Source organism: Myxocyprinus asiaticus, chromosome 8 (genome assembly GCF_019703515.2).
Source record: "Myxocyprinus asiaticus isolate MX2 ecotype Aquarium Trade chromosome 8, UBuf_Myxa_2, whole genome shotgun sequence".
Taxonomy (NCBI): Eukaryota; Metazoa; Chordata; class Actinopteri; order Cypriniformes; family Catostomidae; genus Myxocyprinus; species Myxocyprinus asiaticus.
In genome coordinates, this window is record NC_059351.1 from 42180663 (window position 1) to 42208449 (window position 27787).

Here is a 27787-nt window from a genome sequence, read left to right on the forward strand (position 1 = left end):
TCCTTACTTCCAGGAACATCGGCCCAACAAGCATAATTAATAGCCCTGACTGAAGCATGCAAAATGGCTGAAGGAAAAACTGTTAACATTTATACAGATTCTAGATATGCCTTCAGTGTAGTATATGACTTCTGAGCGGCATGGCAACACAGAGGTTTCCTAACAGCAGCTGGAACGCCAATAAAGAATGGCCATGAGGTTGAAGAACTTCTTAAAGCTTTGCAGCCTCCGCAGTAGGACGCTGTTCTAAAAATAAAGGTCCATGCTAAGACTGACACTCTAGAGGCTAAGGGAAATTCTTTGGCAGATGCAGCAGCAAAATCTGCAACTACACAATCATACATTTCTTCTCAGCGCCAGTTACAAGTAATTACTCATCCCTCTCAACTTGCTGAGATATCTAAGATGCAAGAACAATGCTTGAGAGAAGAGAAATGGGAGTGGCTTGAAAATGGTTGTAAACAATCAGATAACAGAAAACAGCACAGTCTGGTAGCGCCAAAAGTTTTACTACCTTACCTCGCTACACAGATACATAGCACTGGACACATAGGTACAAGCCAGATGTATTCTCAATGTAATAGTATCTGGTGGGCTAAAGGATTTAAGAAACATGCAGATACAGTGGTGAGTAATTGTGTAATGTTTTTGTCAAAAACACAATTCTGCTCCTTCTGTTCCTTCTGTGATGCTCCGCACGCCTGCACCTCCAGGTCCATTTCGAGAGCTACAATGTAATTACATTACTTTAAACTACCAGGATGTACTAGTAATTGTTGACATATTTTCTAGATGGATTGAAGCATTCCCCACAAAGAAGGCACTGCTGCCTTTACTGCTAAGGATTTAGTGAGAGAGATAATTCCACAATGGGGAATACCACAGTATTGACTCAGATCAAGACACACACTTCACAGGGAAGGTCTGTCAAGATGTATGCAAGTTATTAGGCATGCAATGGCATTTTCACTGTCCAGGACATCCGCAGTCCTCAGGCATGGTTGAATGTGCTAATTCTACTTTGAAAACTCGCCTAGCAAAATATCATTCCTCCGGCACCCCCTGAGTAGATGCTTTGCCTTTTGTCCTATGTAGTATGCGAGCCTCTGCTAACAAAGAAACTGGATTAAGTCCTTTTGAAGTAATCACTGGAAGGCCCATGGCTTTACCAGGAACCCCTGGTTTATCTACTGCAGATGTACATTTAATGTCAGACACACTGCTTTCATACTGCTTGTCACTTACAAAAGTAGTGACAACAGCACAGCGTCAAGTTTTAAATGTGTGGGGACCTCCTCCAGAGGGGGGACACAGCATTGTGCCAGGACAATTAGTATATGTTAAGAGATTACAACATGCAGGTTTAGAACCTCGATGGGAAGGTCCATTCACAGTCCTTTTAGTCATTCCATTGGCAGTTAAATTAATGGGTAAACAGATGGATACACGTTAGTCACTGTAAAATTGCAACAAGGACAGTCATGAGAAGAACTATACCTTTTAGTGGTATGGGGGTTACCCTCATGATGAAGACAGGGGGTGGGCTATGGGATAGCTTACACCATGTCTACAGCTTAGTCTCACTAGCTCTTCTCAGAACTTTTTAAAATCTTACTTAGAACTTTTTAAATCTTAGTATAACATCTGGAATTCATCTCAACCTTGAGATAGCATATGACTTAATATATAATCATTTCCTAGTTACTTTTGTGTATCTTCTTTCTCCTTATAGATGACATCATAAATCCTGGTGACACCTGAAGATTGCACCTGTGAAAGAACTCACTAAAATTTCCTCTAACAACGAAAACTGATTAATGGACAATTCACCATATTCCAAGTTTTCCAGATAATCACCATTTTCTGTGATAACTGTGTTATCATAACCGAGGATATGTTCTTTATTGTCTCTATGATAGGTGTTATATTTCTTTCTGAAAATGTTGCAGCAAGTATTACCATCCCAACTCCTCAAAAATTTGAGATTGGTGACCTTGCCAATAGCTTACACACACCTAATGCTACGATGTATACTTATCAAAGCAATTACTGGTGGAAACTGTTAAATCATTCGTCAGAGGTTAATGGGGTTTCTAATTGCTATATGTGTGCTGATGTTCCACATTCATCTGCTAATCCATATAGAATGAAACCTGTACCTGTTGGAATTAAATACACTTATTGTGCAAGTGTAGTACTACATGCTGCCGATCACATTGACTGTTCTCAGTTTTTAAGAATCCTGAGAAAAACAAAATGTTAGAACAGAACGTGCAATAAGCCAAATAAGGTCAAATACGATTCAAAAAATGTTGATGGACCTAGCTCTGTGGTATGGTACCGTATACAATTCTCATGTGATTGACAATATTAGTATGAAATTAGAACAGTTGGCTAATTTAGCAATTAATGTTTTTTTGCTTATGACACAAAAACTGCAAAATATCAGACTAGTAGCCCTTCATCTTTAGACTACCTTTTAGCAAAAGAAGGTGGCGTTTGTGCATTGATAGGTGATCAATGTGGTACGTATATTCCAGATGTTCAACAAAACCTGACAGATGTATTAACCCATATGACAGCACTGAGAAATGAAATACAAGCTCTAAATTCCAATGTCAAACCTGAAGGGTTCAATCTCATCAAATGGTTAGAAAACAAGCTGAGTCCACAACTTTTAGTTATATTTTTACTAATCTGTATTATTTGTTTTACAATTCTTTTTAAATGCATTGTATTACTCTTCATTTATATGCTCGAGAAGTTTTGGCCTATGTCAAATTGCAATCAACTCATCAAATACGGATAATGTTAAGCGTGATCCTTTGTTTACTTTGTAATCTTAAATTATATTATTGATAAATGCTAATACAAATAATGAAGGTTATGACCTGTCTACTTAGACATGTAGAAGGAAAGAGTGTGTACTGGCCATCCACCCCCTTTACTGAATGATTAGTATGTTATGAATGTATGCTTGCTTAATTAATCATTTGGGGGGAAATGAAGAAAACACAGAATCTAATGCTCTATGTATATCTGTTACTGACAAGAGTTTAGGCACTGCTCTCTGTAAGGTCAGGGTCAAAAGGGTCAGATAGAGTTCTGCTCCTATTTCAGAAGCTTCCAAAATAAAACCTGTACTTCCCTGCAGCAGGGTGCTTTGCGTCTTACCTTGTTTGTATATTTGCTAAGAAGAGAGTTGCAAAGGCATGCATAAACCTGTGTATATAAAGCACCAATTCTTACTTAAGCAACAGACAGACAGAAACAATGGACAACAGATGGACAGAAACAACGGACAACAGATGGACAGAAACAATGGACAACAGACAAAGACAACAACTATGATGACGAAGACACAGATAAACATCTCTGTGTATCACCAAGAGAACTATATGCAGTCTGATGAACTCTAATAAAAGCTGTTGAAGTCCAACTTCCATCTCCCACTCTTCTTCTCGAACACCTCAACCCTGGCTACTAAAATCTTACGAATCTCGAGGTTATGATTAGTTCACATGCGTGTTCACATGAATAAAGCAAACAGCCAATCGAGTGCGAGACAGCGCGAGTCACGTCTCGCGAGAGAGTCAGCGAGATCTACTTTCTGCTGATGTTTATAAAAATTATGATACATTATAAGAATTTAAACAGTTATAACAGCACAAGAGGATGTTAAAAAAAATACGATCAATCAAATCACATTTACACAACACAAATGATGACTATAAAATCATGAATAATTATAATACATTTACACAGGACAGAGGATCACTAGTAAATGAAAAATAATTTAAAGGCATTTACACAGCAAGAAGAAACATTGCTGCTGCTGCTAGAGCATGAATAAAATCTGAATGTGATGAATATATACATATATATATATATATATATATATATATATATATATATATATATATATATATATAAAAGATCATATATCGAAGTGAAAGTAACTTTATATAGGTCCACAACAAGAACATTCAGGCTTGTAATTTGATTTGAAATAAAACAATAAAATAAAAGCTTTCGTATTAATTTAAATTACTAACTTAATATAATGTAATAATATTAGACAATAATACACTATCGAATAATAAAAATATGAGCAAATGGAAAAGGAGTAGATGGTATGCACTAATAAAGACTTATTTGTTCTTTCTTTCCAGCAGCATAATAAACAATAAAGACATATTTGGTGTGCTAGTGTGCTTTTATTGACCTTCAAGTGAAATACTGTATGTTCATGGCATCTCTGCAGCAAATCATAATAAAAAGGTGGCATTCACACTTTTCTGGTATGTCTACAGTATATTGTGGAGTGATTAAGTTTTTATATTTAAAGTAATTTGATCATTATTGATATTGTATTAGTATCTTACTTGAAATTATATAATTATTTTAGGTTTATTTATTCAAACATATTTTATGGCCAGTGTAGGAAAATTATTGGGGAAAAATTCAAGTGTCTTTAAACAAATGCAAGACTGCCAAAATATATTTCTTGAAATAAATAATGATCATAATAGCTTATTTTGTAAATTTGTAAAATTGTCTCATTGAAGTGCACTTTAAATTGGAGTGTGAGATACATCCTCAACATCTTATATCATGAATTAAATAGCATTTATAATAGCATATTTAATAACAGTGTATCTCTACATTGCTACCCCGTGACATGGCGTGTCAAGTAGGCGCATGGATGTGTTGATCTGAGTGTGGTCATTAATCTCTGTTAAGGTTACAGAAGTAGTTGTTTTTACAGCCTATTAATATATATATATATATATATATATGTGGCTCGGCTGAATGAGGGCTTCACAATTTCATCACACCAAAGTGCATTTGGTCAGGAGGCCTCAGGTGTGGTCCACCTAAGGTGCAGTATGTAAGATTCAGAAACCCTTATTATTAATGACACCTGTGGCCGTTAAGTGAACTGCAGCCTGTTGCTCATGATCGCACACACACTGTATAGGGACGCGAGCGAGCATGACTCCATAGGGAAGCGAGACTGAACGTGATTCGTGAACGACCGGCATCATGATCACAGGTGAGGTAGCATAATTCAAATTACACAGTTATGATTGTTTTACTACAAACTTTGAGACTGTATATTATATTTGACTCTCCAGTGCTGGAACAGGGCTAAAACAAAGTGTCTGGCTATGTGAGACTGTAGTTTGAAGTAATCACTTTTCTTTGCATGATACATTGACAGCATTTATACGATAGCCTATGTCAGCATTAGCTGGCTAGCTAGCTTTATCAATAGCTGTTAGCTAAATTTGGTGGATGATCACAGTAGCTGTTAATAAAATAGACAGTACATTATAAATATGTTGACACAATTCAGTATTGATGTGATACCATCACAACTGTCATTTTGATATATCGATGTCCTATTGTTTTATAATATTAGATTGTATATATTTTCTGTATAACCAAGTTACGTTACACTAATGAATGGAGGTTTCTGCATTATCTTGAACATTGTCTAGCATTCATTTCATGTGTTATTATAGTTTACCTTGCTGAATAATTACAGATGAACATTATGTCAGTTACTGTGAATCAGCACATCTGACTTTTAGTATAAAGAGAAGATCGTTGAAATTATTTGAAAGTTACGAAGCAAGGTAGCTTGCAATTTCAGCGTTAGCAGGCAAGATCAAGTTAGCTAAAATTACACAGATCAGTCCTCATGGCACTATATTTCACATGCTTTGCAGTTATATACGCTTACCTGTCCAATAAGAAGAACGCTAATTCAGGGTTGGTTTTGATCCCCAAAACCAAACAAAGGTCCCCTCCAGGAATCAAATGTCCTGCCGATGTTCACTCTAGTTTTCGCTCGACAATGATCGCATTCCCGCTTAGCCAGACAGGATTCAGTAAATTTTCTTTTTTTTTTTTTTTTTTTTTTTTTTGAGTTTGTGTAGGAGTTGGTGTTTTGCTGGGAGCAGGACGTTTGCTGAATTCCATCTCTAAGATAATGTTACCTAGTGTTGCAGTTTGTTGATGCTGTTGAATAGCGGAAGAGAAGCTACTGTCTGAGGCAAGGCTCTCGGGAGCACGTGTAATCGTCACATCCTTTGGATTTTCCAAACCTCTCTAAGAACCTCTCATTGGAGATGGAGTTGCTTAGAGAGACAAATCAATAAGCCTCCAGCCACAGGATGGGGGCAGAAAAGGGAATAGAGCAAGCTAAGCAGTGAAAGTTTCTGGATCTTGGAGACACTAGACAGGAGACACTGGACACAGTGGGAAGAGTTGCAGCCCAAGTGCTGGAGCAACATGTTAGGTTAAAGGGACAGTTCATCTAAAAATCAGTCATGATTTACTCACCCTAAGCCTCAGTCACCATTCCCTTTCATTTCATTTTTATTTTATTTTTTCTTTACACAATGGTAGTGAATGGTGACTAAGCCTGTTATTCTGTCTCCATCTTCTTTTGTTTTCCACATAAGAAACAAAGTCATACGGGTTTGGAACAACATAAAGAAGAGTAAATGATTACAGAACTTTAAATTCTGTATGAACAATCCCTTTGAGACTTAAGTGTCAGTCTTAAAAACTGTTAGATTTGTCTCTAATTGAATGCTAATACATTGTAAATTATTCTTAACTCTTTAGTGATGTTCAAACTGACAGACTTTTAACCACTGGAGGTTACCAACTCTCATTGAACATGAATGACTTCAGGTCACTTTGTTGCTGCAAGTCACTATCAGTGCAAACATACCTTTACATTGCTATAAATCCAAATTGGTTGTGCGGCAAACATTTCACAATCTGCTATTCTGCACATACAGAGCTTGGTAAAGGATGTGAAAAGCCCCTGTTTATAATTTATTTGCTGACTGTAGGGGGCAACCTGTGGAATCCTTCAGAATGGAATTCAGTAAGGTAAAACCTAAAAATTAAAAATAATTACACATATTAAATACACAATTAAACGCTTGCATCATGAAAAACTGCAGTGATTGACACCAATGGTTCCTGAGGCAAAGTTGTTCATAATGAGGAGCTCTATCATATGATTTAAATAACTTGTGTGTGTGTGTGTGTGTGTGTGTGTGTGTGTGTGTGTGTGTGTGTGTGTGTGTGTGTGTGTGTGTGTGTGTGTGAAATACAGCAGAATATACAATGATTTGCATGCATGTAAAACATGATATCCTCAAATTATGTGGTAATCTGGAATGAGATTTTTTTTGGCTTTCTGCAGGCACAGACTTTGAACAGGCCTAGTAAAAAGTGTCTTGACTTTAGAACAAAGGATGTGAGATAATCTCCCACATTGTTTAGGTCTGACAACGCCAAATAACCCACTTACATTAATGAGGGCCTACCATCCAGAACCACTACACCGCCCCAATGAACAGATGGGAGGGTCACTCAAAAGTCCTCATTGTCCCCACAAAGACTTCCATATTCCTTTGATGACTCACAGTGACCAAATGGCCCACTGAGAGAAAGTGACTCTCATTCACATCTGAGATAAGTCCTGTGGTTATGATGAGGGTGTGGGTGGACGAGTCAGGTTCATTGAGAAAAAGGTGACTTTTTTGTTGTTTTTACCAGCAGTGTATAAAAAAAATAAAATTAAAATAAAAATAAAAAAATAAAAAAATCCAGAAAGAACAAAGTAAAAATACCAGACATTGTAACGCAATGGTTCCTCTGGTCAGGAGTAGTAGGAACTGTATGCAAGTCTGCATGCAAATCTCTGCTACATGACTGAGGCAGGAAAGTAGACCTCTCTAACAGCACTGCTAATTCAGAGCAGGGCCATTGACTGAACACATCCCTAAATGTTGTGTTCTGCTTGGCAAGAGCGGCCATTTTAAGTCTCATCAGGCCAGGACAGAGCAGGTATCCATTATGATGGCAGGGGAGCACATTAAATGTGCAAAAGCTACAGTAGGATCCAGAGAGCTTCACTGGCTTAGCTCAACACCATGTTAAACACTTCAAATTGCAAAAACACAAAAAATAAATAAATAAAAATAAAAAAATAAAAATAAAATAAACATTAAAAGGGAGATTGACTTTGTGTATTGCAACAAGAGGAAAAAAGAAAAAAAAATGCAGATCTAATTAAGCTGTAAGAAGCATTTGCTGACTATTTAAACCATTGTTCCCTTTCATGGAAACATCAATGTTACATAATGACGCAATTGGGACTACGTCAGTGGTCTCACGTGGTCTGAAGCCTGTGTAAAATCACACCAATTTATTGGCTGATGTCGCTTAAGCGATGCCATAGGGAGCCACATCACGGGCTCTAAATAGGCGAGCACTTGGCTCCATCTCGCCAGATTTTCTTACTTCAGTGCACAAATTTGTCTAAGTTGTGTTTGTTACAAGCAACTCATGCCGAAGCAAGGACTACGTTCTTCCTTTTGAGTGAAAACACACGAGGACATTGTTGGAAATGAGCAGTTTGTGTGTGGATTCAACTGCATTGTTAAACAGGCCCGACGCCGCTTCATCAAGACTCTGTCAAACCATGCGGCCTTTGAAAGGAGACATATGAGCCTTGAGGCTCCGGCTCTTGTCATAAGAAGGAATGAGGATGGGCATCGGACCTTTCCTTGTGCTTCTCTCTTCCTCCGGACGGATCCACTGTTCCTACCGTCGAAACATGCTCCTTTATCTGCCGCGTGGCCTAGTTCGGCGCTGTTGCGCGTCACGCAGGTCATATTTCATTAAGAAAACGCTGGCTTGGAGGTGTTTCATTGTGGGAACGGTGGAAAAGGTAGGCACTTGTTTAAAAATCAAATGTTTGCACGGCCGTCTTTTCTTTGAGAGACGCAAATGCTATCTCTGCTCCTGTTCGATGGCAGCACGTACTTCGTGCTCCTTGCTCATTTTAAGATGTGTTGGTGCTTTACTCACAAATTTTGCAGTCTTACCATTGTTAAGGAGCTGTGTTTTGAGTTCTCTTTTGGTCACGCTCTTGCTTCGCCTCGTGCGAGTCCACCATATGATACGCATCGGACACTCGAGATTTAGCATGTATGGGTGATCGCAGGGATAAAAAAAAAAAACAAAAAAAAAACAAAATCTGACTGAAATTTTTTTTCAGGCTAAGTCATATTCCTTTATCCGACAATTTATTTAAATACTCGAGACCAATAGTGTTTTTAAGGAAGATGTTTTAGAATAGCTTTTCTATTGCCAGTTTGCATAATTTCAAAGCTGTTTTTAATCTATGAAATAAAACTGATACTTTTTGCAATGCTTGACACAATTTTTAGGCATAGTACAAATAATCAACCATCTTCATATCTTTTCAGTGCATTTGTTTTTATTTATCTTATAACACCAAACAATGTTTTGTTTTAAGTGAACCTCTTAACACTTAGAAAAAATAAATACAAATAAAACAACTAACAACTGGTTGGCTGGTTTTAGCTGGCCTTAGCTGGTCAAGCTGGTCATGCTGATCTTAGGTGGTCTTAGTTGGTCAGGCTGGTCTTAGCTGGTCTCCCAGCCTGACCAGCTAAAAAGTGTTCAAACCCCCTCTGAAACCTGCTAACTGACCAGCTAAAACTAGCTGGTCTTTTCAGCAGGGATGTACAGCAGGGGTCTGCAACATTTTTGACATGAAGTGACATTTTTAAATTCCCCTGTAAATCCCTGTGCCAAACCTCCTCCAAAAAGAAAGAAAAAGACAGACAGATAGATAGACAGACAGACAGAAAACAGACAGACCGTGTCCATGCAGAATAAAACAACTTTATAAGGTTAAATGGAGACTTCATCTCATGTGAGTGATCGATTTTATACATATATTTTAAAATTACTGTTGATTTCATGGAGTAAACATTTGTAATGAGGAAAACAATGAGTGCACATTTAATTATGTTGATTTTAGAGTCACCGTCTTGTGTATACACGGACCCTGTATGCCAGCTTGATAATCTCAGCAGTAACTGTTTATTTACATCAGGCAAGTAAGCTATTGTTCTGAAAGCAGGCTGTCATCTACTCAACCGCACAGCACGACCAACGCAAAGCAGATGCATTTACTCATGCGACCCTCCACTGCAGCTCTGCTGAACCTGATGTCTGTCGCACATTGAACAGCTCATGATGAGCGGTGGGCGCATGAAGGGTTTGTCCAGGCTGCACGCTTCTGCTGACTACCGCTGTTTAGTCACACTAAGATTTGGCATGCAGCTGCAAAGGACTTCAACATGTCAATAATTCATACTCCTGTCTCTCGCTGTCACTCGCGTGCGAGTGAGTGATTATTACAAATGCCACCAAGATGGATCAAACAATAAATTGCGGACCACCTGAAGACCCTTGCAATAAAGGGAATGCACATGATGTCACAGTAGGCGGAAGTCACTGCGGTTACACCCGCCCAGTGCATACCCTCTATTGACGGAAATCCGTCGTAGCGACGGAGAACTTTAATCCCTGTGATCGAGTAGGTCATAATTTGTGTATGGTGTACCAAACATGTCATAATTTATGTATGGATTGGATTTTAATTTCTTCTTAAAAAAACCATTGGGTCATACTTTGTAAATGGAGGCCAATTGGTATCAAAATTCATCTATCAAAGGTAGATAATGGCTCAGTTCCCTATCTGTCACTCACTCGACATTGTGTCGATGTAGTGACACTAGGGGTCACTCTTGGGAGCCCGAAACACCTCTGGTCTTTGAAAAAAGGCCAATGAAAATTGGTGAGTGGTATGCACTCCCCCTGGTATGCAACCACTCATTCAGATTTTCTCTTCGGAGCCGAACGGTCAATGTTCACTGAGCTGAATTCCCATGGCTGTTCATTCACCTCTGCTGGATCTGATGGTGCATTTCAGCGGCTTCTCCCCCCTCTGCACTGGTGCACTGCAGAGAACGCCCCTGGGCGCTTCAGCAGAAATAAAAGAGTATATTCTAAAAGAGTATATTTCTCTAAAAGAGCGGTACACACGCGCCCGCGTCCAAGGCCTGTAGGTTTACATCGTCCCTGATGGCCAAAGCCTATGATGCCGCTGGACAAGCCGCCTCCGCCCTGCATGCCATGGCTCTCCTGCAAGTCCACAAAGCCAAGGCACTAAAGGAACTGCACGAGGGTAGTTCCACCCTGGGATTGATGCAGGAGCTGCGCTCGGTGACCGACCTCGCTCTCCGGGCGACGAAGGTCACGGCGTGGTCTCTCGGGTGGGCGATGTCCACCTTGGTGGTACAGGAGTGACACCTTTGGCTCAACATGGTCGAGATGGGAGAGGCCAAAAAGGCACAGTTCCTTGGCGCCCCCATTTCCCAGGTTGGCCTGTTCGACGACACCGTCAAGTACTATGCCCAGCAGTTCTCGGCAGTGAAGCAGCAGATGGAGGCTATCGGGCAGATCCTGCCCCGGCACGGCTCAAGATTGGCTCGCGGTGTTAGACCTGAAGGACGCGTACTTCCACGTCTCGATTCTACCTCGACACAGAACCTTCCTGCAGTTTGCATTCGAGGGTCGGGCATATCAGTACAAGGTCCTCCCTTTCGGCCTGTCCTTGTCCCCTCACATCTTCACGAAGGTCGCAGAGGTTGCCCTTGCCCCGTTAATGGAAGTGGGCATTCGCATCCTTGACTATCTCGATAACTGGCTATTCCTAGCTCACTCTCGGGATGTGTTGTGTGCACACAGGCACCTGGTGCTCTCGCACCTCAGCTGACTAGGGCTTCAGGTCAACTGGGGAAAGAGCAAGCTCCTCCCAGTTCAGAGCATCTCTTTTCTTGGCTTGGAGTTGTCTCAATGACGGCGCGCCTCACGAACGAGTGCGCACAGTCGGTGCTGACCTGTTTGAAGGCGTTCAGACAGAAGACAGCGGTTCCACTGAAACTGTTTCAGAGGCTCCTGGGGCATATGGCATCCTCAGCGGTGGCCACTCCACTCGGGTTGATGCATATGAGACCGCTTCAGCACTGGCTCCAGACTCGTGTCCCGAGATGGGCATGGCGCCACAGAACACATCGCATGACCATCACACCGGTCTGTCACCGCCTCTTCAGCCCTTGGACTGACCTCACATTTCTACAGGCAGGCGTTCCCCTAGAGCAGGTCTCCAGGCACGTCGTGGTTATGACAGATGCCTCCAAAACGGGCTGGGGCGCTGTATGCAATGTGCACGCAGCTGCCGGCTCCTGGACGGGCCCGCAGCTGCGTTGGCACATCAACTGCCTCGAGTTGTTGGCAATTCTGCTCACCCTGCGGAGGTTTCAGCCGTTGATCCAGGACAAGCATGTGTTAGTTCGGACAGACAACATGACAACGGTGGCATACATCAACCGTCAAGGTGGTTTACGCTCCCATTGTATGTCACAACTCACCTGCCGTCTCCTCCTCTGGAGTCAGCAGCACCTCAAGTCGCTGCGAGCCACTCACATCCCGGGCGACCTCAACACTGCAGCGGATGCGCTGTCACGACAGGTTACCATCAGGGGAGAGTGGAGACTACACCCTCTGGTGGTCCAGCTGATTTGGAGTCGATTCGGGCAGGCACAGGTAGACTTGTTCACTTCCCAAGAATCCTCCCACTGTCTGCTCTCGTACACCCTGACCAAGGCACCTCTCGGTATAGACGCACTAGCACACAGCTGAACCCCTGGACTATGCAAATATGCGTTTCCCCCAGTGAGCCTACTTGCACAGACCCTGTGCATGGTCAGGGAGGACGAGGAGCAGGTCATCCTGGTAGCACCCTACTGGCCCAACTAGACATAGTTCTCGGACCTCACGCTCCTCGTGACAGCCCCCCCCCCCGGGCGAATTCCCCTGAGGAAGGACCTTCTTTCTCAGGGGCGGGGCACCATCTGGCACCCGCAACCAGACCTCTGGAATCTCCATGTCTGGCCCCTGGACGGGATGCGGAAGACTTAAGTGGCCTACCACCCGTGGTGGTAGACATGATCACTCAGGCTAGGGCCCCCTCTACAAGGCGCCTGTATGCCTTGAAGTGGCGTCTGTTCGCTAAGTGGTGTTCTTCCCGACGCAAAGACCCCAGAGATGCACAGTCAGATCGGTGCTTTCCTTTCTGCAGGAGAGGTTGGAAGGGTGACTCTCCCCCTCCACCTTGAAGGTGAATGTAGCTGCTATAGTAGCACACCAAGACACAGTGGACGGTAAGTCCTTAGGGAAGCACGACCTGATCATCAGGTTCCTGAGAGCCCCTGCATTCAGCTGAGCTTAAGGCACTCTCTTTGAAGACTGCCCTCCTGAATGCGCTCACTTCCATCAAGAGGGTAAGAGACCTGCAAGTGTTCTCTGTCAGCAAAACGTGCATGGATTTCAGTCTGGGATACTCTCACGTGATCCTGAGACCCCGATCCTGAGACCCCGTGCCCAAGGTTCCCACGACCCCTTTTAGGGATCAGGTGGTGAACCTGCAAGCGCTGCCCCAGGAGGAGGCAGACCCAGCCCTGACGTTGCTGTGTCCGGTGTGCGCTTTACGCATCTATATGGATCACACGCAGAGCTTTAGTGTCTCTGAGCAGCTCTTTGTCTGCTTTGATGGACAGCAGAAAAGAAGCGCTGTCTTCAAGCAGAGGATCGGCCACTGGCTCACTGATGTCATAACAATGGCATATAACACCCAGGACGTGCCGCCCCCAGCAGGGCTACGAGCCCATTCTACCAGGAATGTGGCGGCCTCCTGGGCCTTGACCAGTGGCACCTCTCTAACAGACATTTGCAGAGCAGTGGGCTGGGCAACACCCAACACCTTTGCGAGGTTATACAATCTCCGGGTGGAACCGGTTTTGTCCTGTGTAGTGGCAGGCACAAGCAGGTAAGTCCGGGACAGCTGGCCGGGTGTATCGCTTGCACATAGCGCCTTTCACCTCCCCTGAGCTGAAGACGTGTGCTGTTGACTCCCAGTAGTGTTCACAAACTGTGTTCCCTGGATGACTTCCTCCAAGCCCTGTGGCAGACGAGTTTGCGGAGAAACTCGCTGCCGGCTCAGTACATGTGCTAACTAAGCCCTGTACTGGGGTAGGTGCTCCTCATGTGTTGGTTCCCCATAGGTAACCCCATGCGACATATATCTTCTGCTAATTCATTTCCCTGTTGGTAAACTGCGTCTTCCTTGGGCAGAGGCCCCTCTGCCCCAGTCACCATGTTTGTAGAAACTCCTCCCCCGTAGGGTAGGACCTACCATGGGACTTCTCCACATGACATACTTCCGACAAAGCTAGGCAAGACCATGTGACGTATTTCCACTCAAAATACCCCCCCCTCTCTCTGGGCGGGGTGTGGTCTCCACGGTGTCTTCCCCTTGGGAGGGACACCCCCCCAACGTAGATCTGGTGGCCCCAGTCGGTTAACAAATTTCACTCTTTTTTTGGGGAGAGAAAAAAAAGAGAGGATAAGAGGCCACGACTGGGCTAGCCTGTCTCTATCTTTTGGGCAGTCGACTTGTCCCCGAAGGGCCGTTCGACACTCATAACAGTGTTGGGGGAGGTTACGTGTCGGCCTGGTGCGCTGGCTATGAGGCACACAGTGGTCTACCCGTCACACACCACCAGTTCACGTAACACAGTTCAGCCAGTTGTGGCGTTTCGTATAGGGACCCCTAGTGTCACTACATCGACACAATGTAGATTGAGTGACAGATATGGAATGTCCTGGTTACTTGCATAACATCCGTTCCCTGATGGAGGGAATGAGACATTGTGTCCCTCCTGCCACAAAGCTGGACTACCCGCTGAAATGGCCGGGACCTTGTCTCGGCTCCTCAGCACAAAACCTGAATGAGTGGTTGCATACCAGCTCCTTTTATACCCGTATGTTCGGGGGAGTGGTATGCAAATACCACTCGCCAATTTTCATTGGCCTTTTTTCAAAGACCAGAGGTGTTTCGGGCTCCCAAGTGTGACCCCTAGTGTCACTACATCGAGACAACGTCTCATTCCCTCCATCAGGGAACGGAGGTTACGCAAGTAGCCAGGATGTTTTGCCCTGTGACTTGCACTGGGGAGCAAGTAAAAAAAAAAAAAAAAAAAAAAGTAAAAATGTTTTTTTAATTTCTTTCCCATGTTCACACATTCTTAACCCTTCTAATGCTAGGGAAGATGGGCTATCTGGCATTCTCTGCTGAAAATACATTCAGAGTGACCCATTTTTTTATTTTTTTAGCCTGATCAAATTCGGCCTCTGTCCCCATGGCCAAGTGTCTTGGGACAGGCATAACAGAATTTGATGTACAATCATTACAAGTATTCATGTATCACACTCTCATAAATGTCACATGCTTTCCCCCCCATAAATAAATGCTGGGGTTGCTGTGGCAAACCTGCTTGTTCTCAATTCCCCCATGTTCATACATTTTTCCCCATTCTAATGCTAGGGAAGACGGTTTATCTGGCATCCTCTGCTGTTGATACATTCAGAGTGACCCCTCTTTATACTTGCCCGATCTAATTTGGCCTCTGTCCCCATAGCCAAGGGTCTCAGGACAGGCATAATGAACTCTGTAAAGGGACTTCAACCACTGACACATGCATTTCATCCCATCAGAGTGATGCGTGGGTGCTACCAAAGCTCTGTTACCATAGAAACAGAACCGGTTTCTGCAGATGGGTGTTCCATTGGGACAGGTGTGTTGACCCAAGGTGATAACAACAGATGCCTCCTCTATGGATTGGGGCGCTGTGTACGAGAACCATCCTGTTCAAGTATGGAGTGGTCAGCAGCTGAATTGGCACATAAACTGTCTGGAGATGCGAGTGGGGTTGTTGGCTTTGAGGTTTTTCATTCTGGAAATTTGGGGGTGGATCTCCTGTCCAGACAGGTTCTTATGCCTGGAGAATGGACATTACACCTGCAGATTGTAGAACAAATCTGGATGAGGTTCGGCAGAGTGGAAGTGGACCTGTTTGCACTAAGCAAGATGTCACAATGTCCCCTCTGGTTTTCTCTCTCGCCACTGGCACCGCTGGGCATAGATGCGCTGGCGCATCAGTGGCCAACAGCACATCTTTATGCATTTCCACTGATCAGCCTGCTGTACTCGGTTCTGCAGAGGGTTTGGAAGGATCGTGTTCGGCTTCTGTTTGTGGTACCGTATTGGCCATCTCAAGTATGGTTTTTGACTCTGGTCTCTCTCCTGGAGAGAATGCCTTGGGAGATTCCAGTCAGAATGGACATGTTGTCTCAAGCACAGAGCAGCATTTGGCACCCCCGGCCCAAGCTATGGAAATTGTGGAAATTGTTCTTTTGAATTATAGTTTATCCCCCGCTGTGGTTGATACCATCATTAATGCTAGAACTCAGTCAACGAGAAGGTTATATACACGTTTAAGTGGTGTATTTTCACCTCTTGGTAAGCAGTGCGGAGTGAGGATCCAGTCCACTGACCGGTTGGTTCAGTGCTGGATTATTATTATTATTTTTTTTTTGAAAGAGCTTTTGGGGCCGGGGTTACCCCAGCAATGCTTAAAGTGTACGTGGCCGCTATAGGGGCTGAGTATGCACTGGTGAATGGAGTTTCAAGACATTCTCTTGTCTCTCGTTTTAGTCACGGAGCATGCAGGCTTTGGCCTTTTTGTCCCATCCGTGTCCCTTTATGGGATTTATCTATGGTGTTAGAGTCGCTCTCGGCTGCTCCTTTAACAACAGTATCTGATACATTTTTGACTCTTAAAATGGCCATGTTATTAGCAGGGGCATCATTTAAGAGGGTTGGTGATTTGCATGCCCTGTCGATCAATCCCTTGTGCATGGATTTTGTGCCATGGTTATCTAAGGTGATGCTGAGACCTCGTTTGGTCAGCTATATGTACTTTCACTCACAGATTATTAATTTGCAGTCCTTTACTCCTCCATCATTTGAGTCAGAGGATCTTAAGAGGCTAGATATGCTATGCCAAGTACGGGCTCTGCTTATGTTGACCATTCTAGCAAATGGCATAAATCAGAGCAGTTGTTTGTGTGCTTTAGTGGTTGCAACAGGGGTGTTTCGGTGTCCAAGCGAGACTGTTTCATTGGATTGTGGAAGCAATCTCAAGTGTTTACGAGGCACGTATTCGCCTCTGGGTATTCGAGCCCATTCTATGAGGAACATGGCTTCCTCTTGGGTATTAGCTAAAGGTGCATCCTTGGAAGACATTTTATGGAGGCAGGTGGTACTCTCCACATACTTTTATTAGATTTTATAATTTGGACTAGAGTTTGTATCCTGCTTCCCAAGTTCTCACTTTTGGATCAGGAGTAAGTTTTTGAGAACTATTACTTTAGCTTGCTTGTGCGCCACTGTGAGCTTGCCAAATGGGCTTAGAGATTTGGCAGCTACTGTTCACATGGCGTGATGGTATCTTGTCCCAATTGCGACATTACGCAACATTGATGTTTCCTTGAAAGGGAACGTCTCGGCTACGAACATAACCTTGGTTCCCTGAGAGGGAACGAGATGTTGCGTAGCTGGCCATACTCTCTAGTTGCTGCATAGGCTCATGCCTTTTATAGGAAATCTGGTGAGATGGTGCCAAGCGCTCGCCTATATAGAGCCCGTGATGTGGCTCCCTATGGGCATCGCTTAAGTGCATCAGCAAATAAAATGCCCTGTTGTATGCAGGCTTCAGACCACGTGAGACCACTGACAGTTGGTCCCAATTGCGTCATTATGCAACGTCTCATTACGTTCCCTCTCAGGGAACCAACGTTACATTCGTAACCATGACGTTATCATTGTTATATTCCTTCACACACTTAAACTTACAGTAACCCTTTGGTGACATGAAAATTTGCTATTAAAGACCACATGATGTTAATGACATTTAGTCCATGCCTGTTAGTTTGAGGCTATCTATATGTAGACCCAATCCAAAAATTTTACAATAAATAAATAAAATATACACATTTAAGAATGAAACTTTCTTTTAATTTTTGTTTTGGCTTTCTTAAAAAAAAAAAAAAGAGACTTGTATTGCACTTGTGGCCATATCCACTGTTCTGCACAATACAATGCTCTCTAAAATGAGAATTTTACTAGTAATAAATAAATAAATAAAACTACTATATATATATATATATATATATATATATATATATATAATGATTTAGCTTTTTTATGTTTACTGGACTTTAATTAATTTAATTAATTTAATTAAGTGATAAATGAAAACTATTTATGTCATTATTTTTGAAGACATCCTCACTATGTGCCTAAAACTTTTGCACAGTACTGTGTATATATATATATATATATATATATATATATATATATATATATATATATATATATATAGACAAGCCCTTCATAACTTTGAATAACAAGCATGCCAACCCAGGAAGGAAAGCTGTGCACGTCAAGTAATTTCAAGTTGTTAAATGCGGACCTACTGTATTTCCACAATTATGATACATGAGATTCAACCAAAGCTCCTAAATCTTTTAATATTCATAACACTGAAAGAAATTCAGGGAATGTTTTCACATACTGTAGAACACTGGAACCATCTTTGGTCTATGTTCACTTGAGCCAAAGTGCTTTAAAGTCAGTAAGAGGAATGGTTTGGATAGCCCCATCTCTTCTTCGCTGTGTCAAGTCATTACTGGGTACTAAGTCATTAGCTGATGGTGCACCCAGTTATTACAGCTAAAGAGTGATGGGCAAGGTGGAGCAGAGGCAGATCAGACCTTAGGATGGCCATGGTCGTAGGCATTTTTATTCCACCTGTAGAGCTCAACACATCCATTTATCTGTCAAATATTTGCTGAGCATTTAGGGTGTGAAACAAGTAATATATTTGAGGCACAATCTATTGAAAGAGCAGAGGGATGCTTCTACTTTATATGAAAACCTAGAGAATAGACAGCAAATGTGAATGTCTTTGTTGAAAGAAAGGGGTTAAGGTTGGACTTAAAAAAGGTGACAGAAGACCATCCTGTCAGCTTCTCTGAGATAATTTTATTATTTTATTTTTTTATTGATTTGATTTGATCTCTATGGAAGCAGGACCGTAACCAGGGTTAGAAAATTAGTAAGGTCCAGGGTGAGGTGCCAAGAATTGCAACAAAATTCTATGAAATAGCATAGCCTTCATCATGGCCAGTCTGTACTACAGATGGTGTACCAGTATAGTGTGCTACTGTATTTGAACGATTCAGGTAATGTCATGATGATCATCAGGGCCGGATCAAGACTCCTTAGTGCCCCTGGGCAAAATGATCTTATAGAAGATGTGATTTTTTTTTTTTTTTTCTTCAGTGACTCGTGCTATTTCTCATGTTTTCTAAAGTCAATTAGAAATTGCTGGAACGAACCAAAATTGCAAAACTGTTACCTTTGAGACATAAAACTTTCTTCCTCCAAGGGGTGCTTAACAGCTAAGAAAAAACAAATCCTCCATTGTTCCACATTCAAATCTCAAGACGTTTTTATATCTAATTGGAGATATTTTCATACTTGATAGTAATTTTTAATTAAACGATAATTGCAATGATTCGTACCTGTGAACGGAATTCTGCCGCAGCACTATCTATATAATCAATTATCATCCAGTGATAATAAACGACTGTGATTGGTCCACCCCAACCAGCGCTGAGAAAAGTAACAGGAGCCCATCCTAACCAGCGCTGAGAAAAGTAACAGGTGCCACGTGACAGCGTCGTATATTGTGTATGTGTTGCTTTGGCCTTGGTCTGGACCTCTCGGCAGTAATGTACAGCCTATAAACGATATTAACAACTTTTTTAAATAATTCCGGAATAAAAATACAATAAAAATTATAAAACAAAAAAAATTAAAAACTGACAATTGCAATGATTCGTACCTGTGAATGGAAATCCACCCCAGCAGTATCCAAAAAATGATTTCTCATCCAATGATAACACTATGTAATAAATATTTATTTATTTTTTCTGGGTAGTAAGTGGTATTTGCTAATTTCTTATGCCTCAAAAGTATAGAAAATTGCTATTATTCCCCACAAACTTTGCTTTTGTGACCAGCACAGTGATATTTTGAAATTTTCCTATTTCCAATGAGATAACGGGCGAATTTGTGACTTTTCATTCACATAAAGTAAGAAAAACAACAACATATGAATCCAAATTATTACTAAAGTAATATTCAAAGCCATGCTGGTCCATAATGGTAACAAGTACCCATCTCTTCCCCTGGCTCACTCGGTGCACCTTAAAGAGGATTACAACAGCACCAAGACCTTGCTGGATGCCTTGAAGTATGATAAGTACGGCTGGGAGGTCATAGGAGCCTTCAAAATGGTGGCATTCCTAATGGGTCTCCAAGGCGGTTTTACCAAGTTTCCCTGCTATCTTTGCCATTGGGACAGCAGGGACACCAAGGCACACTACCACAGGCGGGACTGGCCACAGCGGACTGAGTTCTCTGTGGGGAGGAACAATGTCAAGTGGGAGCCAGTGGTGGACCCCAGGAAGGTGCTGATGCCACCACTGCACATCAAACTGGGCCTTATGAAACAATTTGTCAGAGCTCTACATAAGGAGTCAGCAGCCTTCAAGCACCTTCAAGACTTCTTCCCTAAGCTGTCTGAGGCAAAGGTCAAAGCCGGTGTCTTCGTCGGACCACAGATAAAGAAGGATTTTGGATTCATATGTTGTTTTTCTCTGACTTTATGTGAACGAAAAGACACAAATTTGCCCGTTTTCTCATTGGAAATAGGTACATTTCAAAATATCACTGTCCTGGTCACAAAAGCAAAGTTTGTGGGGAATAATAGCCATTTTCTATACTTTTGAGGCATAAGCAATTAAGAAATAACACTTACTACCCAGGGACAAAAATTATGTTATATAGTGTAATAAACGACTGCGATTGTACTGCTTCATCAGCGTCTGGACCTCTGGACAGTAATTTACAGCATATTAATGATATTAAAACTTTCTGAATGAATATTGAACTAAAGATTCAATGCACTGTACAGAATAGTGAACTTGTCTGATATGAACTGTCCTAGTGCAATTAAAAATTGCAGTTGCGTGTTGTTCAAGTGTATATAGCTTCAAAATATATTTTTGAATATGAAAAAATGACCGAGGTCCAGACATACAGTTACAGCCATTTATGGAAGTCTAAGGCAGCCCCAATTCCCCTGTCTTATTCTAAAGTCTGTCCTGAGCAAAAATCTTACTGGGCTTTTTCCTCAATATGTAGGACTTTTAGATAGCTGAGTTAAGGTAATCCGTGCAGACGCTGTTTGCTTCCCTTTGCTTGCAGACTCCTTTGCCAATTACCAAACTAAGGAGACTATATGTGGCATATTTTCAGTACAAGATTAATTTATATTTCTCAGTGTGCTGAGCAAAGGAAAAAGCTGATCCTAAAATGACAGCAGCCATCAGAATGGAGGCAAACCAACAGATGCGTGCTAGCTTCATGTAAGGGAGTGTCACAGCTCATTGTCCTTGAAAATTAATCGGAATGAAATTACAAGCCCGGGGACTGCAATCCACGGTGCTCTGCAACAAGGCTCCTGAGCGGAATATTTATGTAAGCCTGGCTAAGTGGCAACAGATGATATCTGTATTCCAACTGGATGGGGGGACTTGAAATGGCAGTGATAAACAAGCCAGGGCATGCCGCGGTATGAAATGCAAATTTAGTGGTTTGGGTTTGTTGTTTTATTTCTTTGTAGAATTAGGCCAATGAGGGCACGTGAGGGTGGGGCTGGGGCATGAGGTGGAGGAGAGGGGAGTCACCTCGCCGTGGACTGTGTCAGAACAATGGCATTCTGAACTTACTCAGATGGTCTGATTGGAGACTGGAAAAAAATGCATTTATCTCTCTCAGAGGACATGTGCTCACACACACACAAAGACTTTCTGTGAGCAACTCATCGGCAAGTGAGAGAGACATATGATGCTATTTATGAATTCTGCATGCATCAATAAATGCTAATTCAATAAATTACAAAACGTTCAAGGGATAGTTAAAAAAAATGCAATGAAAGTGAACAGTGACTGAGATAACTAAGCCTAACATTCTGCCTCTCATGTTTGTTTGTGTTCCATGAACATGAGGATGAGAAAATGATGACAGAATGTTCATTTTTGGGTGACTTTCACTTTAAAAGCGAAATATAAAATTTAATATGATAATTTTGCTTACAAAATGTTCAACATGTCACAGGTAAATGATACACATAGAACATTTCTTAAGTCATTAGAGGGATGTTACTGTGTAATACTTAGCATTCCACGCTCTAATAACAGTAGATACTGACAGATAGATGGCGTGTTTCAATGCATTGAAGATATGTGTGGTGTGTGTGTGTGGGGGGGGATATTGTAATGATTCAGTTGTGTGCTTCATTTAAACACTAGTTTAAGTCCAGCCTCTCTTTAATATAAAATTGTCTCAGTCAAAAAGAGAGAGAGAGAGAGAGAGAGAGAGAGAGAGAGAGAGCATTGAAGAGAAAAAAGGGCGAGCAGAAGAGCAGCAGGAGGAGGTGGATAGAAAGAGAGAGAACAAGAGACAGAGAGAGAGAAAGCACCTGGACTGAATTGTGAGTGGCTTACGACACTCAGTGAACAGAAGGTGCTTCTGCATGCATTGCCAGTGCACTAGTCTGCTGCAAGGGATCGAGCATCTCTCTCTTCCCTGTACACCGCACTTGCCTTCAGACTCAGAATCTAAAGCCTCCGCAGCATACAGGAAATGAGATTCACCCAAAGGAGACCCTGCTGAAGATTTGACTCTATGTAGAAACAATTTCATCTGTGATTTTTTGGATATTATTACTTTAAAAGCAAATTAAAAAATGGAAAAGGGGAAAAAGAGAGCTGTATGATGTAGATCACACAGCTTTTGCATGTGCATAATTGTGAAGAAATATCTACTGACAGAATGCCAACGAGCTTCACTCAATGTACATTGTGCAGATCAGTGATCGCTTTGGGTTATGGATGGTGATTTGCGTCGACACACCAGGAATCTTTGACAAGAAGGGAAGAAAGAGAGGGAGAGGGAGAGTTTGGAGTGGAATATTCCCTCCTCCGTGCATGTTTTTTCCCCGCTTGTCTCTCCTACAAATCGGTGCAGCAGTCAATGCAGATGAACAGAGGAGAGAGGAGGACAGTGCTCATGCATGCAGCCCAGGAAACTTGCACTTCCTACCAGCCTGCTGAATGCCACTTGGATTCATTCTCTTTTTGGCTCTTTCATATGAGGAGAACTAAGACATTGTAAGTCTGCCAGGATATGGTGTCTGATGAAAAGGAGGGGGGCTGAATTTGTACCACACTGGGGTCTTTTTTAGTTTCGCACATAATTAGAGTCAGCACAAAGGGATCAACTGAATAGAGGTTGTCAGCCTCTGGAAAGGGGTGAGTAGGAATCCTTTCATGTGAGATCGGTTCTAGAAGAGTGCTTTTTTGCTTCACTTTCTCTCTTTTCCTTTCTCCGATCTAACATGAGCAAAGTGACTAGATGTTTATTTCCCGACGCTCATCAATTTTCAATGTGGCAGGATTTCTTAATTCTTTAAGTAACAAATCAAACTCCGTATTCTATTTAAATACATATCAATAGTAAGACATTGCACTTGTGGAGTTACACATCCTAAAATCCAAAATGACACAAATCTGAAAGAATCAATGGACTTTTTCTCTACGACACTGCAGGATATTCATACTAATGGATTTCCTCCTAATTGGTCTGTACCTAAAGTGGCCACTAAGGAAGCCCCCTGGGCTGATACTGTGCTCACTTGGCATTATTCTGAAAATAATTCCCCTGGTGGGGGCGAGCTGTCCAAGGCCGTGCCGATGCGACAACAAGCTGTTGTATTGTGAGGGGCTCAACCTGACCGACATCCCCCAAAATCTGAGCAGCGCCATTGGTTTGTCCCTGCGTGAGAATACAATCTCTGAGCTACGGGAGGCAAACTTTGTTGGCCTGTCACAGCTAACCTGGCTCTACTTGGATCATAACAATATTGAGATCGTGGAGGAGAGCACCTTTGAGAGGCTGCGAAGGGTTAAAGAGTTGGATCTGAGCACCAACCACATAGAAAGCCTGCCCAACGGGACCTTTAGACCTCTGCCCAACCTGCGAATATTGAATTTATCCTATAACAGACTTCAATCCTTGGAGCCAGACCTTTTCCATGGCCTAAGGAAGCTTACCAATTTACATTTGCGCTACAATGCCCTTAAATTCATCCCTGTGCGGATATTTCAGGATTGCAGAAGCATGCAATTCCTGGATCTGGGTTATAACCAGCTGCAGAGTCTGGCACGCAATTCATTTGCTGGGCTCTTCAAGCTCACCGAGCTGCATCTGGAGCACAACGAGTTGGTGAAAGTAAATTTAGCCCATTTTCCTCGCCTCATATCGCTGCGGACCCTCTACATGCGAAACAATAAGGCCACCATTGTGGTCAGCACCCTTGACTGGACCTGGGACCACCTGGAGAAGATTGACTTCTCCAACAATGAGATTGAATACATTGAACCACATGTGTTTGAGAGTGTGCCCAACCTTAAGACCCTAACATTGGATTCCAATAAACTGACCTACATAGATCAGAGGATTTTGGACTCGTGGACATCCCTTAGCAGCATCACACTGTCGGGTAATGAATGGGAGTGCAGAAGGAATGTCTGTGCCTTGGCTTCCTGGCTTAGCAACTTCCAGGGGCAACGTGACAACGGCCTGTTGTGTGCCAGCCCAGACATTGCACAGGGTGAGGACATTCTGGACGCTGTCTATGCTTTCCAGTTATGCGAGGACAATGTAGATGCAACCATGCAGACCTTCACCACCACCAGAAACCGAGCCAAAGGTTTCATATATAATGGCTCATCAAGAAACCCCTATGACCTGCAGGAAGTGGAGGGCGGAGAGGTGGTAACCAATTCCTTAACAGTGACTGCGTCCACAGATGACCTGGAGAGCACCATGCAGATCCATAAGGTGGTGACAGGCACCATGGCACTAATTTTCTCCTTCCTGATTATTGTCCTCATGCTCTACGTGTCCTGGAAATGTTTCCCAGCAGGAGTAAGGCAGCTGAGGAAGTGCTTCACCAGCCAGCGTCACAAGCAGAAACAAAAGCAGACCATGCAGCAGATGGCCACTACGTCTGCATCCGAGTACTATGTTGATTACAAACCTAACCATATTGAGGGGGCACTTGTTATCATCAACGAGTATGGCTCTTGCACGTGCCAGCAGCAGGCATCTCGAGAATGTGAGGTGTGATTCTCCACCCGTGTTGTTTTCAAGTCAATGTATTGATAGATATGGAACACACTTTCACTTTGCACTTCATTTTGCTGCTCTAAGAGGGAAGCTACATTTATGGAGTGCAAATGGACAGAAAACAGGATTTAGTGCTGATTTCAACAGCCTCAAAGCCTTGCAGGGAATCTGACTGTGAGACCTGTGTACTTGATGCAAAAGATGTGGAATAATTATGCTGACCTTTCCTGGCTTCTCTCATGAAGAGTGGATATTTGAGCTTTAATTGTCTTTCTACTTCAGGATATTCTAGAACTCCCTAAAGCTACTGAGGACATCCAGAGCAACATTTTTACTGTGGTAACAAACATACAATGAAATTGGAGAGAAAATAACACAACAAACAAAGAAACCCTTAAAAAAATATGATTCTATGTAAAATATGTTAAAAGCAGAAATACAAGAGTGGGGATAAATGGAAGATGTTATTCTATTTCTTTTGTAAACTATGAAAAAAGAGGAAATACAACTGTTTAAATAAATGAATTGCAATTCACAGTACTCATTTCTGCAGGTGAGTTTGAGGATTGCTTTTTTGTCTGTGGTCAGTGAATTTTTCTTTAAATGTATTTATTTTTTAGCTCTGCAGCATTGCAGGATGTAAATAAGCAAGGCTGTGGGGACTGCTTTACTTCATATGCGATGTTAAGACTCAGTCTAAGAGTCAGATCTCCTCATCTCTCCCTGAGATATAATCACTGAGGAAAAGCTTGATTGCTGTGGCTGTTGCAGTTGTTCATCATTGTTCCTATCCCAGATAGATTAAGCAAACTGGCAAAAAAAAAAAAAAAAAAAAAAAAAAAAAATTGGCGGATTCGGTTTGATCAGATGGCATATTTTACTTGATAAATTCAAACATTTGTTTGCTGTTCAAATAAACAAGACAAGGAGTGTCTAAGACCTTTATTCCTTCACTGTTTCCATAAACTTCATGAGACATCAGTTTGAAAGCACCTCAACCCAGGGGTAAAAATCAGAGTGAGAAGAGGCCTTACATATTTAAATCAAAATGTATTTGAGAAGGGTGTGATGAATAATCCATGAGTGATTTCAAGGAGATAATTTTTATATTTCATTACGGATTTCTGTTTCAATGCAATGCTGTTTTTTGAAGATGCCCTGTGGTACCCCATTGTTATTGTGTGAGTGATCATACTGACAGATTGTTAGATTGAGTGCGTCCTGCATCGGTGGCTATAGTACTGATTGAAGAAAAGGGCCTCTGAGAGAAGGTACAGGCTGCTCCCTAGTGTTCACACTAGCAGTAGAGAAAGACAAGATACTGCAGCAACAAACATGTGGCTTGCTCTTACCCAGGCTTTGTGTTTGATCTTGTATATGCCTGTTGCTTGTCTATATGCAGTCTCTAAGCTCAGCTCAGGTTAAGGATTACTGCCACAGTGTCAAGTATTTGCTATTAAGAATAAAAGCAGGCTGGTCATTGGGCTAATTAAGGGAGATCTTACTTTGCACTGACTGGGTTCCCGTCTCTCTTTGTTTTAAGATAACTGGCTGTTTATAAAGCATAGGGTACATGAAGGTGTGTTTGCACAATCTAAAGACAGGATAGATGTTAATGAGGTTGTGCATGTATGTTTGTGTTAGTATGTGTTTATGCATTTGACTATTGAAGTGTGTGTGTGTGTGTGTGTGTGTGTGTGTGTGTGTGTGTGTGTGTGTGTGTTTGTGTGTGTGTTGTGTCCTGAAAAAAAAAAAAAAAAAAGAAAACGGTGGAACAGAGTGAGTTTTGCGCAGTTGCTTGTGTGAATCTAAGCTATACTCGTTTGTCACATACCGTAGGACTGGCATATGCCTTAAAGGGACAATATAAGTCTGAGAAAATATTTTTACAATCAGATTCACAGATTTATTATGGATTCTAATGCCCTGCCCCTTTGAATTCTTTAATACTTGATATGAAACTGTTCTATTTTCAGCACTGTATTTGATGCATACATGAAGCTAAGCCAAGCTAACCCAATAAAATGTATTCCTACTGTTGTAAATGATAAACAATGCAAAACTCTTCACTCTTTCCTTTGAAATATTTTATTTATGTTTTTAGTTTTTTTTTTTTTTTTTTTTTTTTCTTATCCATAATACCTATCTGGTCTGACACTCCTTGGACTAAAATCTTTGATCTACCTTTATTTTTATTTTATTTTTTCATATCTTGCATTAAAAGGAACTGTTAATACCATATTTTTTAAGCAAATCCCTAAAGTATGTACAATTCAACATGAGGTTGGGTTTTTAATAAATCCTCTGTAGAGTATTAAAAAAATAAATGAAAAACACCTCTGTTTGACTGAGTGACAGATTTATAGCATCACCACTATGATAAAAATGACTGCAAAAAGCATTGTTCCTTGCTTGGCCAAAGAAACAGCAATTGTTGCTCTTCACAATCTCCCTCACAAAACAGGTGGTAGCGATAACAATAGCCTTCAACCAAACCAGCAGTGAGGCAGTTGCCTGGTGAATCAATACTGTATGTTTGTCATTTCATCCAAGTGCTGTCGGGAGTTGTATTGAAATCCCGTTTCCCTT

The 27787-nt window shown here is 42.0% G+C and overlaps 2 protein-coding genes across 4 annotated transcripts in view; one reads left to right on the forward strand and one right to left on the reverse strand.

The window, feature by feature from the left end:
- LOC127444566 (catenin alpha-2) overlaps nt 1-27787 on the reverse strand; it is a 784313-nt gene that overhangs the window by 216498 nt on the left and 540028 nt on the right. The gene's annotated exons all lie outside the window — the stretch shown is intronic.
- Nucleotides 22462-27630, forward strand: LOC127444580 (leucine-rich repeat transmembrane neuronal protein 1-like). Its single transcript, XM_051704032.1, has one exon. It carries the CDS (start codon nt 23630-23632, stop codon nt 25196-25198), a length of 1569 nt encoding a protein of 522 aa, XP_051559992.1. The 5' UTR covers nt 22462-23629; the 3' UTR covers nt 25199-27630.